Consider the following 16,858-nt stretch of genomic DNA (forward strand, 5'->3'; position numbering starts at 1 on the left):
CCAAAACAAAACTATAAAAGATCGAACAGCTGGGATATAAATGCTGAAACCTAACAACAGCAGCCAAAGTTGATGTCAAACTCGACCTGATAATAATAATAATAATAATAATAATAATAATAATAATAATAATAATAATAATAATGATAATAATGATAATCTGTACCTAAAAATTAACTGTATAAGTTATCAATACAATCTATTTTTCTACATTCTACTTGTGAATCTTTCTCATTGTTTTTTCAAAAATAAGATAATGATATTTAATTAAAATTCTCAATTTTTATTAACGTGGGACAAAGTTATAATTTTGTATGGTTGAAATACATTATACAATAAAACAGGTGGCTAAGGGCTATAAATGAATTTCACGTGAGATCTGTGTTATCTTTCTGTAACCGGTGATTAACCCAATTCTCGGAATAGGGTACTTGTAATGGAATACTTTCAGTAAGTCTAATAACGAAACTAAAAGCAAAAGTTTTTTTTGTAAACAACTGTGAATCATATTTCTATTTCTGATTGTCAGGACAAATACTGAACTATCACCTTTACGTCGAGTATAGTATACGTTACACTGAAGGAAAATGTAAAGAGTACGTATGGGTAAGTGTTTTTTTTTATCATGACCTGTAATGTGATCTGTTTTGGCAGGATATGTATTTCACGTGTGGCATACCACAAAAAGTTAAAATGTAAACAAGCCTATCATTCCAGCTCGGCTGCGCCTCTGGAAATTTCCACCTCCACAGTAAGGGCTCCACAACAAACATTTCCGCAGAGCTCATGCCCTACATCAGGCTTCAGGCCACGCCCACTGAGCCAACCCGCTCGTTTCGCCATCTCCTATTGGCTAATACGAAGGTGTGCCAATCACTTTGACGTCACAGGCTATATATGTACTTCTTGTTATTTTGTGAGAATAAAAAGTTTTATCACGATAAGGACTAAACAGCTTTGATAAACTCAAAACTGCGCAACAACTTTACAGTTCTTGTGAATAAATTAGGGTGTGATCATTTCCACCACTTATCTCCCGCCTCATATTCAGCAGCTCATTAATATTAAGCAGATTAAACTCACATAAGACCGGCCCCCTGCACCGACGCGGCTACATTCAGCATCCACCAGCTCAACACCTCGCAGAGATTTCATCAGTCATACAGAGCGCAGCCTCCGACCTCAGACTTCAGTCGATTTTGCTTTTTAAAAAAACAATAAAGATGTCTTTGAGAGGACCTGTATTCCGTCTTCTCAGAACACAACTGAGCCACACTTGCCAACAAAGCAGAGCTCAGTCTGTGGCTGTTTTAGGGGCTCCGTTTTCAGGAGGACAGGTAGGCTAAGACATTGAAAGCTTTATTTCACCCTTTTTCTGGACGAAGAACTTTCTTTAATTCTGACACTGTTTGTGTTTTTTTCTGACAGAAAAGAGGAGGCGTGGAACACGGTCCCAAAGCCATCAGAGATGCGGGGCTGATAGAGAGGCTCTCCTGTTTAGGTAGGTGCTGAGGGATAACAGCGGAGCAGCCGGTACTGCTGTGTTATGTAACAGCGGATGGTTGTCACCTGCAGGTTCTGCTGGGCTGCGTTTAGACAGATATAGCTGATAGTTCTCCTGGTTTCAGCCTTGTTACATCACCGGGAGACCGTAAATACTAACATCCATGGAGCCTTTGAGAGGCTGATTTAGCACGCATGCTTTGGGAACAAAGTGGTCTCTGCTTTAGTCCAGTTTGAATGGGATCACCATATCCTTAATAAGACGTTATAACGGGGATATTACAAGGATTTAACGCATGTAAAGCGCAGTACTGTCGATTGAAAAGCGCTTATAATTTAATTTATTGTATATTCTTGGAGGCAAATTGATGACAGAATACAGCAACCCGATGCCAGTCAAAACGTATACAGTCATTGCATAATGTAAAACAAGTTGTTCAAAAACTGCAATGAATTTATGGCGACTACACGTAGCCGAATGTAAAGCTTTTTTTTTGCCTCCACGCTTTTGAAGTAAGCCCATGTACGGCCAGGGTTTGCTTGTAATGCAGACCCCGTTATAACTGCGCACCATGATGCGATTTCTTTCTTTCTGTAAGTCATGCAGCCACATGTCCGCCCGCTTTAGTCATTCTCCGCACATGCTCGGAAGGTTGCAGGAAACGGAGGCTGAATTATTTCCACTCTGTCGTCACTGCAGACAAACCCACTCACCCCTAGTGTACTGCTGCCTATTCTTATTATTACTCACTTTGTTACACTCGTGACGCGCACGTCACGGGGCTGCTGTTACCGTGAAAGACGACACCACAGGAGGGAAGAATCCAGCCTTTATTAGCGCCCAGGTCACTGAGGTTCTGGGTGTTTGAATGCCCCAGTCTGCGTAACAAAGGAGATCAAGTAAAAAGGGAGGTGACGCAACAGGGGAATACATTGCAGGGGCGTTAAGACAGTGAGGTCTGGCATTACCATGTGGAAGCTTAAAGACACTTTGAAGTCTACGGAGGCTGCTCAGAGAGTCTGCCAAGGGTCCAAACAATACTTTCTTTTAAGAAACCAAAGGCACTTTGGGCATAAATTGTGCACGAGCCCTGATACCAGAAAAAAAAAAAACGAAAAAAAAAGGTTTTGGTTGATTATATAATCACATCTTAAAAATAAATAAATAAAAAGTAGTAATAATGATAATTAATGGTTCGCCCAACAACAACAACAACAAAAAAATCTATTTTCTATATTCTAAAACTATTACTCTAATTGTACGGAATCCTGAAGCAGACATTTTTAATATTTATTCACTCAGTTTTTCAGTAGTTGCTGATTGTATCATAATATTTTGATTTATTTTTCAGTGCTGACAGGTTTTTTTTTTACTGCGTATCTTGTCTCATTTTCTTATTTTTCTCAGGATTAGCCTTCTCATTACGATGATAATCTTCCCAAGCTAACACCCATGGTTTTCCTCATAACCAGCAATTTTTGTCTGCTCTCCTGATATCTTGACTTACTTATCTCATCCCGCGATAACAACCTTAGTTTTCTGGAAGTAATGAGTAATATCCTGTTGTTTTTTAGGTCCAAACCTCCTGTTATCTGAATTCCATGGAGCGGGGTTTTTGGTCATAAAAGGATCATTTCCTGGCAATGTGTAAATAAATCCACCAGTTACTGTGATAAGCCAGACCATAATACACCCTGCTGCCAGACTTTTATGTGTTAGGGTTGTGTTTTTACACTCCGGGATGGCAAGATAATAAAATGGCAAAAAGCAAGCAGATGTTATTTGTTATCACAGGAAAAGCGTTACTTAAAAGCATAGACACATGTCAACTTAGGGCTTCCGTAATTCACATCTTTTTATTTTGTAGTTTATAACTGGCAAATTCTATGAAAAAAACCTCTACCTCCATCATTTTAAAAAGTTAGTCGTACAACTTTGATAGCTTAATTTGATTGCCTTCTTTAACCTGAATCCGCTCATAAAATGTTTAAAAAATATATATTAAAGTAAGCCTACAGTTTTTCTTTTATTATTTTAAGCTCCATATATTTTACTGTCTGTATATCAGCAAAGTGCAGGGAAATAAACTTAAGTTAAAATTGGGAATAAAACAACGGAACCAACAAAAGTAGTCAGTTAACAGACTCATATGATCTCATGTCTTAATGATGGCGTGTTACAGCAGAGGAGCCCTGAAAAGCAAACTGCCCTGTCAGATTCCTCATAGGCAAAGAGGATACATACCAGTCCTCAGTCAGATGATCTGAGCGACATCGAGGGAGAACAGGGATGCAAACATTTGTATGAGGTACACTGACTTTAAAACAATACATATGATTAGACATGTCAAAGTTTACTTAAGGTAAGAATAACCTACAAAATCAAATAATTACACAATAATAAATGTTGAATAACCAATAAAGAGGTCATGTATACTGATATCTGAAGCCAGGGCTGCCTGTCAACTCTAGAAACTAGGCTGCCATACATGTGTATGGTAAAGCTGCTATAAATACTCTCTCTAGGGCACAGTACCCACTGACTATATCATTATGCTGCAGGAATACAGGGTCATGATAAACTCTGCTGGGTACCACACACTCATCAAATTATAGGACATAACTGCAGCTTAAAAGTCTTGCTCACACAGTGATTATCAAGGTGTGCCAGTATACTACAGCTGCACCTTTTCTTGAACACACCCAGGTGTTTCATGGTATTTTTATGGTGAGCAAAGGCCGCCATGTCTGTCTTCTCATCAGCTGTAAACATCAGTACACATCCGTTGTTTTGTTTTTTTTTACAGCAGGGGCAATGTTTTGTGTTTTGGCACTGATTTTAAAGCGTCATGTGGTAGCTGTGTTTTCAGGTCAAGAGTTTTACTTTCTGCAGTGTTAGGCAGACGGACTGGTTTTGATTTGGCAACAAGACAACAAAGGAGTATGTAACACACATTGTGATTAATATAAAAAAAATCTGATGAGAAACGAAGTGCAGAAAATCATGTATGTCACCTGTTAAGATACAGAAGAGGATACACGAAAAACACATTTGCTGACTTCTTTTTCAATTCTGACTATAAAGCAAAATTCTGAAACCATTGTCGGAATTATGTGGGAAAAAAAACTCAAATTTTGAGAATTAAGAATTTTTCTTAAGATTCAGACTTTTTTTATTAGCTTTAATCCTATTCCATATAAAGTTTTTTTTTTAGTTAAGCCAAAAACTATTCTATCATTTATCCAAAATGCTCCAGTTTTCCTGTAACTGTCCGATGTATCACCCACTGTGATTGTTGCTGTAATAAGTTTAAAAATATTTTCCTAACCTCATGCTGTGATTTGTTTTGTTTGACACCTACCCCCTCACAGCTGTTCTTAAGTATGAAAGCTAAGTAAAAAAAAATAGATATTTGCAAATGCCTGTTTGCTTTTGTAGCTCATAAAAGGTAAAAGGTGATAGTTTCTGTCAGTTTCATAGCCAAATATAAACTTTTCACAGGAGCTTTAAAAACACACTTGGAAACACATGATGGAAGTCAGAAATGACAATCCTTGTTTTCCTTAACTTAAATGTCCTAACCCTCCATGTCCTAATTCTCTTCGTAGTGTAAAAAATGAATGTCACAGGAAGGGCCTCAGGTTTATGGTAAAGATCTTCATAAACTGCTTGTTAAATTTTCAAAACCTAAGGTTTGATGGATGCACATAGGCTGGCCAAGTCTAGGAAATAGTTGGCAAGGGGCTGTTCTCCTGCTGGCTTGATGTCAGTTTGGCAGCAGTGAAAATTATATATCTGCCATGTCACTAGCTAAACCTGAACCTGAAACTGAAACCTTACTAAACTAAATACAACACAGTCTACAGTCTTTACACTCTCAGCAGGAACAAGATGTCTGCATAAAATTGTCAGTCAAAACCAGACATCGGATGTCCTGTGGTTTTTCTCCTGTAAACAAAAAACTTTCACTAGTTTCAAAGCAAACAGAAGCAGATCTTAGCGCTATTTGCTGCTTTGACAAACTTTTTTGAATTTTTCTTGCAATACCTGCAAACTGTTACATCAAGACAAGGTCTATTCCTGTCCTGTCTCCGAATGGAAATGACCTCCGCTGGTTCCCTTAGATCAGCAGGGTAACACTACACTGCACTCAAGTCTCACATTGCCAGATGGACCCCCGATATGGAGGGTCACATCACTTGTTTACTTCATGGAACTTGTCCTACACCAAGGGGACATTTTTCACTCTTTAACGTCTGTAGCCCACCCAGCATGGAGTGGACTGTGGTGACTGGAACCTGAGCTGATATGGGAAAGAGGACAAGTGCAAAGTGCTTCGTCACTAATGTTCCACTGGCGTTAGATGACTCGGCTTCCTCAGACTGCTAGCCAGACAAATGCATGTTTAGTCATGCTGTCGGGGCTACAGACGGTGGACTATCTTCTATTATGTAACCTCCCATGACACATTTTTTCAGGAGTGAAAAAATACTCTCTCTTGAAAAGAGACCCCCTGACAAGGGCAGAATGTTTCTAGTAGGAATAAATACTCTATATTAAGATCACCAAGGGACTTAACCATCGGTGCCTGACTTTATCTTATCGTAAAAACAAGAATCGGCTTCCTGTTTGATTATTTCTCCTGAGTAAAATTGCACAGAGCTTTGGGAGGAGTGCATCCATAATTTCCTTAGTTTTTATGTTCTCAAGTTTAATTTTGTGCTGCGTTTCTGAGGATGAAAACTGAAGGATAGCTCTTACTGCATTGCCTTAGATATCGATTACACCACGACACCCACAGCCTTTCTGTAATAATTGATGCACTGCAGGACAAAAATGTCACAGTATCTTCTTATATCTGATTGGTGAGGGATACCTTAAAAGGTAAAATGCAGGGTTGATACCATCAGCGCCACCTTGAGGAGTCACAATGTATGATATCAAATTGGAGAGTTTACAGTGCTGTGGTTTTCAAAATAAAATACCAATATGTAGCATCAATTATACAATTAATGTATCAGGTTTCAAGGGAGTTTTATTTTGATTTCCTTTTTCCTGTGTTAGAATCCAGCTTTCTGCTCAGAAAGAAAACATATGGTAGCACCTCAGCTTAAAAGCTCTGGTGCTGTTTTGACCAGAATGATGTAAGCTAACGTACAGCAGGTTCTTTGACTTTGCACTACCATATTATTTGAGTTAAGCCCTTGTTTTGATGGCAGATTTTCTTTTTTCTGTGTGTGTCCCTCAGACTACTCCATCCATGATTTTGGAGACCTGACCTTCCACTACCCAGAGAAGGATGAATCCTACATGAATGTACAGCTCCCTCGCACTGTGGGCGCAGCAAATAAGAAGCTATGTGGAGCAGTGAGCAGAGTTGTTGGTGCAGGACACACCCTTGTTATGCTGGGAGGTGATCACAGGTAAAATATGCAATACACAATGTAAAGTACAGCCTGTACATCCTGATGTAAATAATTTATTATGCGTGTTTGTGCGACTCTCAGTGTCTGGGTTTGACTCATATTTATACATAATCGTCCTTCTCCTTTGACAGCATGGCCATCGGATCAGTGGGAGGCCACGCCCAGCAGTGTCCTGACCTGTGCGTCATTTGGGTCGACGCTCACGCAGATGTCAACACGCCCATGACTTCTCCGTCTGGAAACCTCCACGGCCAGCCTGTGGCGTTCATGCTGAAAGAGCTGCAAGACAAGGTGAGAGGAAATCATCACTTTTTCATCAGTTTCAGATGTTTTTTTCCTGCTGCAGATACTTTCAATAGATGTTTAAGTCACTTTGTAGATATTCTCAGAGATTTTGTTTACATTTTTATTTTACCGTGTTGGCTTTAGTTAACACACGGTTAGTCCCTGTGTTGTTGTTCAGAGTCTCTGTGATAGGGTTGAGTCAATTGAATTGGTTGCTGTGCATCTCTTTGGAGTTTTTTTCATTCTTAGTAGCTTCAAAATTCAGTTGAACCCATTTTTCAAAAAGTTTTGTTAAGTGCATTTTATTGTCTTTTTAGAAGTCACTTCAAATTTATTTCTTCTCATTAAAAGACTTTGTAGTAATTTCAGTCCCTTTGTGGCCCCCTTGAGTCTTAGACACTGTATTAAATGATCCATCTGTCTACCTCAGATGCCAGACATCCCAGGGTTCTCCTGGACAAAGCCCTTCCTCTCCTCGAGGGATCTGGTGTACATCGGACTGCGAGATGTCGACCCTGGAGAGTAGTAAGCAAAAACATCTATTTTTACAACTTTTACAAATGTGATACAACTTTTTCAGCATTCAAACATTGGTAGACAGAGTTCGTGATATTCTTTTGTTTATTTCTATTTCAGCCAAATCCTGAAGAATCTGGGCATCCAGTATTTCACCATGAGAGATATCGACAGACTAGGCATCCAAAGAGTCATGGAAGTCACCCTGGACCAGCTTCTGTCAAGGTACATTTCAAAAGTTTAAATGTTGGCTGATGAAATCAAATGATTCCTTGTGTACATGGAGGTAAATTTGCATTTCTTACCTTGTTGAACAGAAAACAACGACCAATCCACCTGAGCTTCGACATTGATGCGTTTGATCCATCTCTGGCTCCAGCCACAGGAACGCCAGTGAACGGAGGTTTGACTTACAGGGAGGGGATCTATATCACAGAGGAAATCCACAACACAGGTACAAACACAGCAAATACCATCATTCATCCTGCTTTAGAAATATCCTCATCTGTCTCCAGGGCTTTTAGTTAAATCATGGTTTCATGTGCTGGTTTGCAGGTTTGCTGTCAGTCATTGACCTGGTGGAAGTAAACCCAGTGCTGGGGGCGAACCCTGAAGCCGTGGAGTCCACCGCCTCCCTTGCAGTCGATGTCATTGCGTCGTCTCTGGGACAGACGAGAGAAGGCGCTCATGTGTCCATCGATGAGATCCCTGCTGCAAAGGACGAGACAGAGAAGCTTCGCCTCTGAGAGCAGGAAGTAAAGCTATGGACTTAATCATCTCTGGGCATTCCTCAGTTTCAACCACAACACTGCATAGACCGAATCTAACAGTAGCTGAAGTTGTCAAGTTTTTGTTTTCTTCTTTTTGCTGTTTCACGTCTTATGAAATGAATTAATGATGGAATTCATGAAGCTTATAAGGGCTTTTTAGATCTGACTCTTAAAGTTCTTCTTAATGCTACTGAAAGAGTCTTTGGCATAATTTAGAAACCATGTCCTTCATTATCAGGAGTACTATTGATTACTCACTTCCTATTTTGCTGCTGTATGTATGAAGTTATGTGTTAGATGACACAGCTGCCACATATTTATTTTGTGTTTGTTTCAAAGAATATGAACCTGCCTCAGAGGTATGAGAACTGAAGAAAACTTGGTTGGAGGTCCACATTTTTACGTGGACTCTCAAACTGTTTTGTGGCTGTGCCAGTTACTAAAAACAAGTAATGATGTGTTTGCACTTTTGGACCAGGTGTAGTTACTGTATTTTCTTTAGACTTTTGTATTTTCACCTTGATCCTTCATGTTTTAGAGTTCCTGTGTGTAGAAATATTTACTAACATCGCATTTCAATTGGCTTGAAAACTGTTAACGTCCAGCTTTGATTTCAAACGCTGGATATAAAAATATATATATATAGCATTAGCACAACAATGTTAGCTCATTTAAGTTTGAATTGATCTCATGCTTGGTCCACGTTTGACTTGATGTGGCCTCTAGATGACTCGTGTCCTTGTAACAAAGAGTTTATATTTTGGTCTTCCATAAATGTTGTTGCATTTTTCATTGCTTTGTGAAGTTGTCTTTTTTCCCCTTCATTTTTCATCCCATCACACAGTAACTAAGTGTTTCAGTAACTCATGAGAAGTCACCTATCATCCATGAATCAACGTTACACATTTAGGTGCTTCTGCCAATGAATCAAAAAAGTGACTAATAACCCTAGATATGAGATTTCACCCTAAGGGGACAACAAATGTTTACTATGGAGTTATAATCAACCATTCCATTGGTTGTTAAGAAACCTGCAAAAGTCAACCTCATAATGATACTATAGGAGATGTTAGGGGATCAAAAAGTCATTAGAAAGCATCCTCTGGAGAACAAGAATGAACTAGGTTTTCTCTTTGGACACAAAAAAATACAAGATTTGGCACAATCATGTGTAAAAGACATTGACTTAATGATGGAATGAAGAGAAATGTAAGCGAATGTTGTTCTATGAAGATATGGAGATGGTACATCTACCTCATGTGGATACAACAACTTTTAATGGCCTGTTTGTTTGAGGCCAGAGTATGGAACTGATATACTTGAAACATCCATCAAGGTATAGTGAGGGTAAAATGTAAAGGCATATTTATCCCCTGAAGATTATGAAAATATGTTAAAACAAAGCAAATAAAGCAGAAAAATTTTTAACAAGATTAGTCATGGCCATACAGAGGATTAGGGTCACCGGAAAAAGAAATTTGGTCCAACATTTTTTTATGTATCATTACTATTCTGAGAAATTCTCAGAATTCTGAATTCAATCTGAAAATTCTGAGCTCAAACATCAGAATTCTTAGAAAAAAATGATCTCAGAATTCTAACTTTTTTCTTAAGTTCTGACTATGAGCTCAGAATAATAAAAAAAAAAACATGTTGAAACTCATTTTTTCCCCAGCGGCCATAATCGTCTTCTGTACGGCTATGCCATGATCGTTGAGTTGTCGTGACACATCCTCTGACAACCAAATAGGCTTATAAAGTATTCCATTGAGCCAAAGTTAGAAATTAATAGACTGCAAACTGACAAAAAACAGCAATCTGATCAATTTCATGGGTATGGATGGTGGAAAAGGTAAGGGGGTATTTTTCCCCTTGGGACAATGAACAGCTGTAATGAGATGTGAGCTGAAAATTCATTGAATTATGGGCGCTGTAATCAGACATCCTCTGAGCACCATGAAGATTGATGACTAAAATGAGTCTTGGAGAAAGAAATGGACTGGGAGACCTTACTTAATATGACTTAAAAAAAAGTTAGTTATCCTCTGGGGACAATTACCATTAAAAAAATATATTGAATACATCAGTTAATGACTTATCATGAATGACAGCCCAAGCTTTATTTGGGTGGTGGCTGTGCTACCAGAGGAGTAAAATACTATCTTAGGTCTTAGATAGGAATGGGTACCAAATCAAGTACTTTTATAGGTATCCACCGAAATTTCATCTGTAGTACCGATTCACGTAAAATCGAACGGTACCATGTTTTGGTATCTAAACCCATCCTTGTGACTGCCAGGCTGGACATGAACACAGCATTACAAGTTTATATATTCAGACATAAATTTGTTAAATTAAAAAAAAACTTTGAGATGATCAAACAAATTCAAAATTATAACCACATTAAAACACAAGAAGTACCAAAAACTGGTACTGTTGAGTACTGATACCTATTACCAGGTACCGGGTATTGGTACCGTATCGTTAAATATGTAAAAGGTATCCATCCCTAGTCTAAAAATTTATCCTCTGGTGAAAGTAAATATCTATTAAAATTAGTAACAAGTCTACAGTTGTTAACATTAAATAAATGCTATATGGAAGTTTACAGGACTATTGGTTATTGATACATGATACATCCTGTTGAGTCCAGGAATGTCTCTAGAAAATTTAGCAACAATCTAAATGTACTAAAGAAGGACATCAATAATCAAAAGAGCTGCATGTATTTGAGGGACACCTTATCAATGGCCAAAGATCATATTGGGGTAATTTGTAGTTTTATATATAAAATTTTACATTATTCACACATATTTCTGCATCTTTACTGTATGTTTTGAGTTGTGTTACAAAACATATAATTTCCTCTCCACCACCCCATACTTTCACTCTGCACCTGAGCCACACAAACAACTCCTCAAACATGTTATTGTACTTGGCAGCACACCAGAAAAGCATGATATCTAAGTGGAAGGAAAACCTGCAACAGATGTTCTACTTCAAGAACACGGCAGTAAAAAATAACCTTATCACCTATTAGCAGGGAATTAATTCCATAGTAACAGATGTTGTTTACCCAGCACTAACCTGGTCTAACAATCAGTCTGTTACTCATTCCAGTGACGTCAGCCCGGCAGCGGATGTTTTTCTTCAACTTTAGTCAGTCTGGCAGCCGCCCCAGAAAATATCAGATGGAGTGGAAACTCTGGTTAAAGATTAACTTTAATGTAGACAGTCCAGTAAAGAATAATTAAACCCGCTTTAAACAGATTTTTTTGTATAATACAGTGATTTGACAACACTCATAACTGTTAGAAACATTGCAATTAGTAAGAGTCTCTGCTTATGAGTCAGATCCCTCTGAAGAATCTGGCCCATGTCTCAGGTATAGGGTGAGCCAGGAGATCCAATCTGAATACTGGACAAGACATTAAAACTTAGCAGATTTAGCTGGTGTCAGCTCTTCATATACTGTTGATAGAAAGGAAAAGATCGAATCTTTAAACCTCCAAGGACAGCTGAGTCAGAGTCAGATCAGGAACTTTGAACTCTTACTGTAATGTCTACACACATTGAGTTAGTAGGTCATACTCTGGCGTAATAAAACCTGCCTGGAGTCATCTCTGGGGTCTGTGGCAGCCAGAAATAATCCTGCAGGGCATCCTTGGCATTTAATAGTTTGTTAAAACAGTGCAAATCACAGCTCACAGTTTGTGCATGAAGTTTCTGTAGATTTGGTCCATGAAAAGGTTCAACTTTGTTTTTCTTTTCCTAAAATGAACCATGGACAGAAACCTCTTACCGTCTGTAAAAGTTCAATTAAGACAGAGTCATCTCATTGTCCTCATTTGCACAGCAGGACAGCATTATTGCTACTGGATGGTCAGAGGAGATAGATGTAGAAAGTCTGAGAATGCTCTGGATCCAAGAGCTTCAGATATTTTCAGGTTCTATGGTTGAAGAACTTCAGATAAACCACGGCTCCTAGAATGGCCAGCTCCATTAAAATGATGACAGCTAACAGCAGCTTGTTTGTCACTAGCCTACAAGATAAAAGAGAGATGAAAAATATCACAGGGATCATGTATAATTAACATTTGAGAAGTCAGTAGCTGGCGAAAAACAAAACAACAACAAAGGTTTAAGATGAAGCACGTACCGTCGAGCCATGGAACGGAGAATTTTTCTAGTTCGACCAAGGTTTTCGCCGGTGTTCACCAACTAGGGAATCCAGACAAGACAGAGCAGAATTATATTAACTACACACAATCGAATTAATAGATACAGAATCATAGCAACAATTCACAACTCACTCTGTTTCTGGTTCGGTCCAGCTGCTCCCTCTGCTCTCCCAGCTCCTCGATGATGTCTGTACCGATCTGCTCTGTCTCGTTGGCGATGCGTTGACTTCTTTCAATGCTCTGGCTGGCGTTATTCAGAGCCTCTGTGCCCTGCAGAAGCAAGGCTCTCTGAGACTGCTGGTGTGTCTGAAAGGTGGGAAAAATAAAATTTAATCAGGGTCAACTAACTATACTTCAGGATGGAACAAGTTGGGTCCTATCACAAGGTTTAGGGCAGAAATTACCCCTACAGCAGTGTTTTTGTGCAGCAGAAGCCCAGAGCGCTCGCACCAAAGACCCCCTCCCTGCTCCTCTGCCAGTTTCCTCTGCACTCAGACGGGACCAATTTTTACTCGACCAAAAAACACAAATAAACGAACTCCCACAGAAAAAATCTGATATCAATCTGCATTCACGCTTTATTTAGAGAATTTTCAGCGCGTTACTTTCACACAAAAACACAGCTAAATAAGGCTCTAGTTCTCATCATGTCTCTTCGTCCTGGCAGACTACCTGCGTTTGTTTATATCTGGCACGCCGCGTGCGCGGACTGATACACCAAGCGGCGCGGCGTCTCGTAGTCAGCTGTGGCTCTGCAGCGGAGTTAGCGCTGTTTTACGACACGATGAGAACTAGAGCATTATTTAGCTGTGTTTTTGTGTGAAAGTAACACGCTGAAAATTCTCTAAATAAAGCGTGAATGCAGACCGATATCAGATTTTTTTTCAGTGGGAGTCCATTTATTTGTGTTTTCGGTCAAGTAAAAAATGGCCCCATCTGAGTGCAGAGGAAACCGGCAGAGGAGCAGGGGGTGGGGGGGGTGTTTGGTGCGTGTGCCCTGGGCTTCTGCTGCACAAAAACACTGCTGTAGGGGTAATTTCTGCCCTAAACCTTTTGATAGGACCCAACTTGTTCCATCCCGGAGTATCACTTTAAGGTCCCAGTGTTTCTGAAAAATCATCACTTCTTTACAGGAAGTAGAAAAGCCCAAAAGACAGAATCCACAGCGGCAATATGACATGACTAATGTGTCTGAACGACATGAGAGTAACAGAGGAGGCAGGACATGTGTAGGAGGTGCTTTTATTTGCACAACACCTCACTCAAAGCAGCACTTTTAAATTATAATCTAAGGGATTATTATCTGTAAATGCAGCACCCCACACTTACACTTTGTTGGTTTTGTGATGAATAGATGCCATGATGGCTTCCTCCCACTGGCATGGAAGACGAACCGAAGCCTGGAGCAGAGATTTTCATGTCTCTCTGCAGCTTGCCCAGATCCCTGCGGTACATGCGCAGCTTTGTGTTCATGGCGTTTCTGTGGGTGGACGGGGCAGCCCGCAGCTCCTCTTCCATTCCTTGTAACTGGAGACGGATAAAACTTTGGTGAATAGATTATTCCAGAGCATTAGGAGGATCTTTTTCCTGATATGAAGCAGAACAACGTCAGATCTGTGAGGGTGCCAGGGTGATTTCTTTAAGTTACAAAACTGAAACTGTCACAGCATGCCCATGGTGTTTTCAAAGTGGTAGAATGACGTGACACTGATGTCATCGTTTAAATGATCTATTTAGCTAAATATCTCTTAACAGTAGAGTTTTTGCGTGAAAAAAAGTGTAATTTCATTAAAGCTTCAGTAAGAATAATGATTATAATAATAACATGAAAATAATATCAAACCTGACAATTAGTATTACGTTACTTTGAATTTCAAAACAGCTGATATGGAATAGGAGTCAGATAATTTACAACGCTGCAAAGACAGCCTTTTAAAGCAATTTCCAATTTCCAATTTCTGGGGGGAAAAGAAAAAAAACATGTCTTACTCTGAAACAGTGGTTGATAATGTCTCTTAGAAAAGTAACTCATGGATTATTCTTGCATAAAAGTGACCATGTATCCAACAACTTCAGGACTTACACTTTTTGGCAAAAAGTATTCTGAATAAGCTTGAATAACTTCCTAACCCACTGATCCAGACCCTTGGCACAATCAGGAAAAAAAAACACAAAAAAAGGTTTTATTTCTTCCACAGGGGGCGCCAGAATCAACACATACCAAAAGTTCCTCATAGGAGCTTTAAGATAATGTCCTGTCATTTTTTTTAACACCTGAGTAGAAACAGGATTATCGAGAAGCAGACACCCTCATCAACGTTAGGAATGAATAATATTCAAAGCTCGCATATTTAACTTGATGATTTAAAGAGATCAACTCACCACTTCCTCAGCTTCCCCCTGCCTCTCATCGAAGCTTCTCACCAACCGCTTCCTCTCCTCTGTGAATACATCAAAAGTTCATTTAGCTAAGCACAGAAAAGAGGTCACACTGAAAACCAACATAACCAGAATGTGTTTAAACAAAGATAATGAACTGTTTACCTCCGTGGCATTTCAGAGCTCTCTCCGGCATTAGCTTCAGCTCATCGTACAGCGATCTGTAGATTTCATGTAACTTCTCGAATTCCTCCGACGACATTTTTACCTCGTCTTCAGGAACTACTACGTCTTTTGTTTAAAATATGGCACTAATAACAGTCACAACTGGAAGTTAATCTGGTTGTTTTGTTTTGGTGATAATCAGATCCCCGGGACTTTTCCGCATGATGGTCCTCGTGATCCGCTGACTAAAATTCCGGACCAAAAGTCAAACACAAAAATGAGCCGGTTTTTACTTTCCACATATATTAAACAAGGTATTTTGTACATCACCAGAGTGAATTGAATACAAGCACTAATGCTAAATCAAGTAGGAAAAATGTTTTAAAAATAAGCACGAAAGTGATTGTGTTCAGGCGCTACGCGGACCACAAAAGCTGAGCCTTCTGGGAAACGAAGTCTGTTTCACTTCTGCTAAAAAATATCTTTTAAATTTGTGAGATAAGTTAAATTAAATACATTATTTTAATTTCGTTATAATGAATAAAAAATGGAAAGGCATAGAACTACGTAACATCAGGCTTATATTTTATTTTTTAATATAACAAACAAAGCATACCATTTATTTAAATAAAGGATGCTGTACATATTTTAAGTGGGGGGTTTTTTGGTTGCTTTGTGTAAGAAATATTTTTGTGTGCTGAATTTTAAATATGTCAGAAATTGCTCAAGATATTTGGATGAATTTTTTTTTTTTTTTTTGAAAGAACAACCTATTTGTGTGGTTTCTGTTGTTATTTAGCCTACTTGTATAAGAACGTTTTTGCATCATTATCATTTTTATAATTTACTAATTCTATAATCTATAATATTATTAAATACGTCATGTAAAATACAACGTGAGTCTATTAAATTGGTTACCATCTTTTTTACAAACCCAAACAAATACATGTGACTAAATTTTAAACTACACAATTATTTAGCTGTAAATTCATTCATTTTTGAAGCTTAAATTAACATTTACTAAGTTATTTTCTGTAGTACAATATGTGTTTGTGTACTGTAAATTTACATTGCCAGTATACAGTCTCAGCAGCAGATATTATTCTGCTGCTGGTGTTTCATTATACAGAGGATCACTTTTTAGAAAAGTGACATGATATTTTTGCACCTTTTTGTATCTGTGTATTATATTTTGTATATTCTTTATGTTCATACCTAAAACATTGCAGGTGTAATACTGTACAATTAGGTTTATCCTATCCTATCCTATCTTATTAATGTTAGGTGCACTGTCCTATGGTCTTGTCTGATATATTTTTGTTTTTGTTTTTTACCCTTTTTCTGTGTTCATTTTTTTTTTTTGTCTTTTTTTCTCTTTATTATTACATATCAAGATGATTTTCATGTTTGTGCAACCAAATGATAAATGATACAGTAATCTGAAGCTTTAAAATGTACATCTAGTGTGCTGCAAAAATACAAATACATACTAGGGGTTGCAGCAACTAAAAACAGGTTATTATAAAATAAACTGAACCCCCTTTTTAAAAAAAAAAAATTGGTCCAACTCTGTGGTCCACTCCAACCACCGAAGGTTGAATAAATATATATAATTTACGTGACGTCATCCAT

At 38.4% G+C, this 16,858-nt stretch overlaps 2 protein-coding genes across 2 annotated transcripts; one reads left to right on the forward strand and one right to left on the reverse strand.

Annotated features, from left to right (window-relative positions):
- Positions 1–1,099: 1,099 nt before the first annotated feature.
- arg2 (arginase 2) lies at positions 1,100–9,267 on the forward strand. The gene is made up of 8 exons (XM_074692882.1): positions 1,100–1,337; positions 1,429–1,501; positions 6,753–6,927; positions 7,062–7,221; positions 7,646–7,740; positions 7,852–7,956; positions 8,049–8,185; positions 8,287–9,267. The coding sequence occupies exons 1-8, from the start codon at positions 1,224–1,226 to the stop codon at positions 8,475–8,477; spliced, it is 1,050 nt and encodes a 349-aa protein (XP_074548983.1). The 5' UTR covers positions 1,100–1,223; the 3' UTR covers positions 8,478–9,267.
- Positions 9,268–11,696: 2,429 nt separating this feature from the next.
- Positions 11,697–15,528, reverse strand: vti1b (vesicle transport through interaction with t-SNAREs 1B). The gene is made up of 6 exons (XM_074692439.1): positions 15,227–15,528; positions 15,065–15,123; positions 14,012–14,209; positions 12,815–12,988; positions 12,661–12,722; positions 11,697–12,544 (listed from the first exon to the last, which is right to left on the reverse strand). The coding sequence occupies exons 1-6, from the start codon at positions 15,321–15,323 to the stop codon at positions 12,445–12,447; spliced, it is 690 nt and encodes a 229-aa protein (XP_074548540.1). The 5' UTR covers positions 15,324–15,528; the 3' UTR covers positions 11,697–12,444.
- Positions 15,529–16,858: the final 1,330 nt, after the last annotated feature.

Source organism: Halichoeres trimaculatus, unplaced genomic scaffold, assembly GCF_033239565.1.
Source record: "Halichoeres trimaculatus isolate MK-OKI-2021-1 unplaced genomic scaffold, fHalTri1.1 fHalTri1_scaffold_17, whole genome shotgun sequence".
NCBI lineage: Eukaryota > Metazoa > Chordata > Actinopteri > Labriformes > Labridae > Halichoeres > Halichoeres trimaculatus.

Coding starts and splice junctions, on each gene's coding strand:
- vti1b (XM_074692439.1), bottom strand. CDS start 15,323: ATGTCGTCGGAGGAATTCGAGAAGTTACATGAAATCTACAGATCGCTG. Junction 14,210..15,064: donor AGGGGGAAGCTGAGGAAGTG/GTGAGTTGATCT, acceptor ATCCGTCTCCAG/TTACAAGGAATGGAAGAGGA. Junction 12,545..12,660: donor CTCCGTTCCATGGCTCGACG/GTACGTGCTTCA, acceptor TTTATCTTGTAG/GCTAGTGACAAACAAGCTGC.
- arg2 (XM_074692882.1), top strand. CDS start 1,224: ATGTCTTTGAGAGGACCTGTATTCCGTCTTCTCAGAACACAACTGAGC. Junction 7,222..7,645: donor TGAAAGAGCTGCAAGACAAG/GTGAGAGGAAAT, acceptor TGTCTACCTCAG/ATGCCAGACATCCCAGGGTT. Junction 8,186..8,286: donor AGAGGAAATCCACAACACAG/GTACAAACACAG, acceptor GCTGGTTTGCAG/GTTTGCTGTCAGTCATTGAC.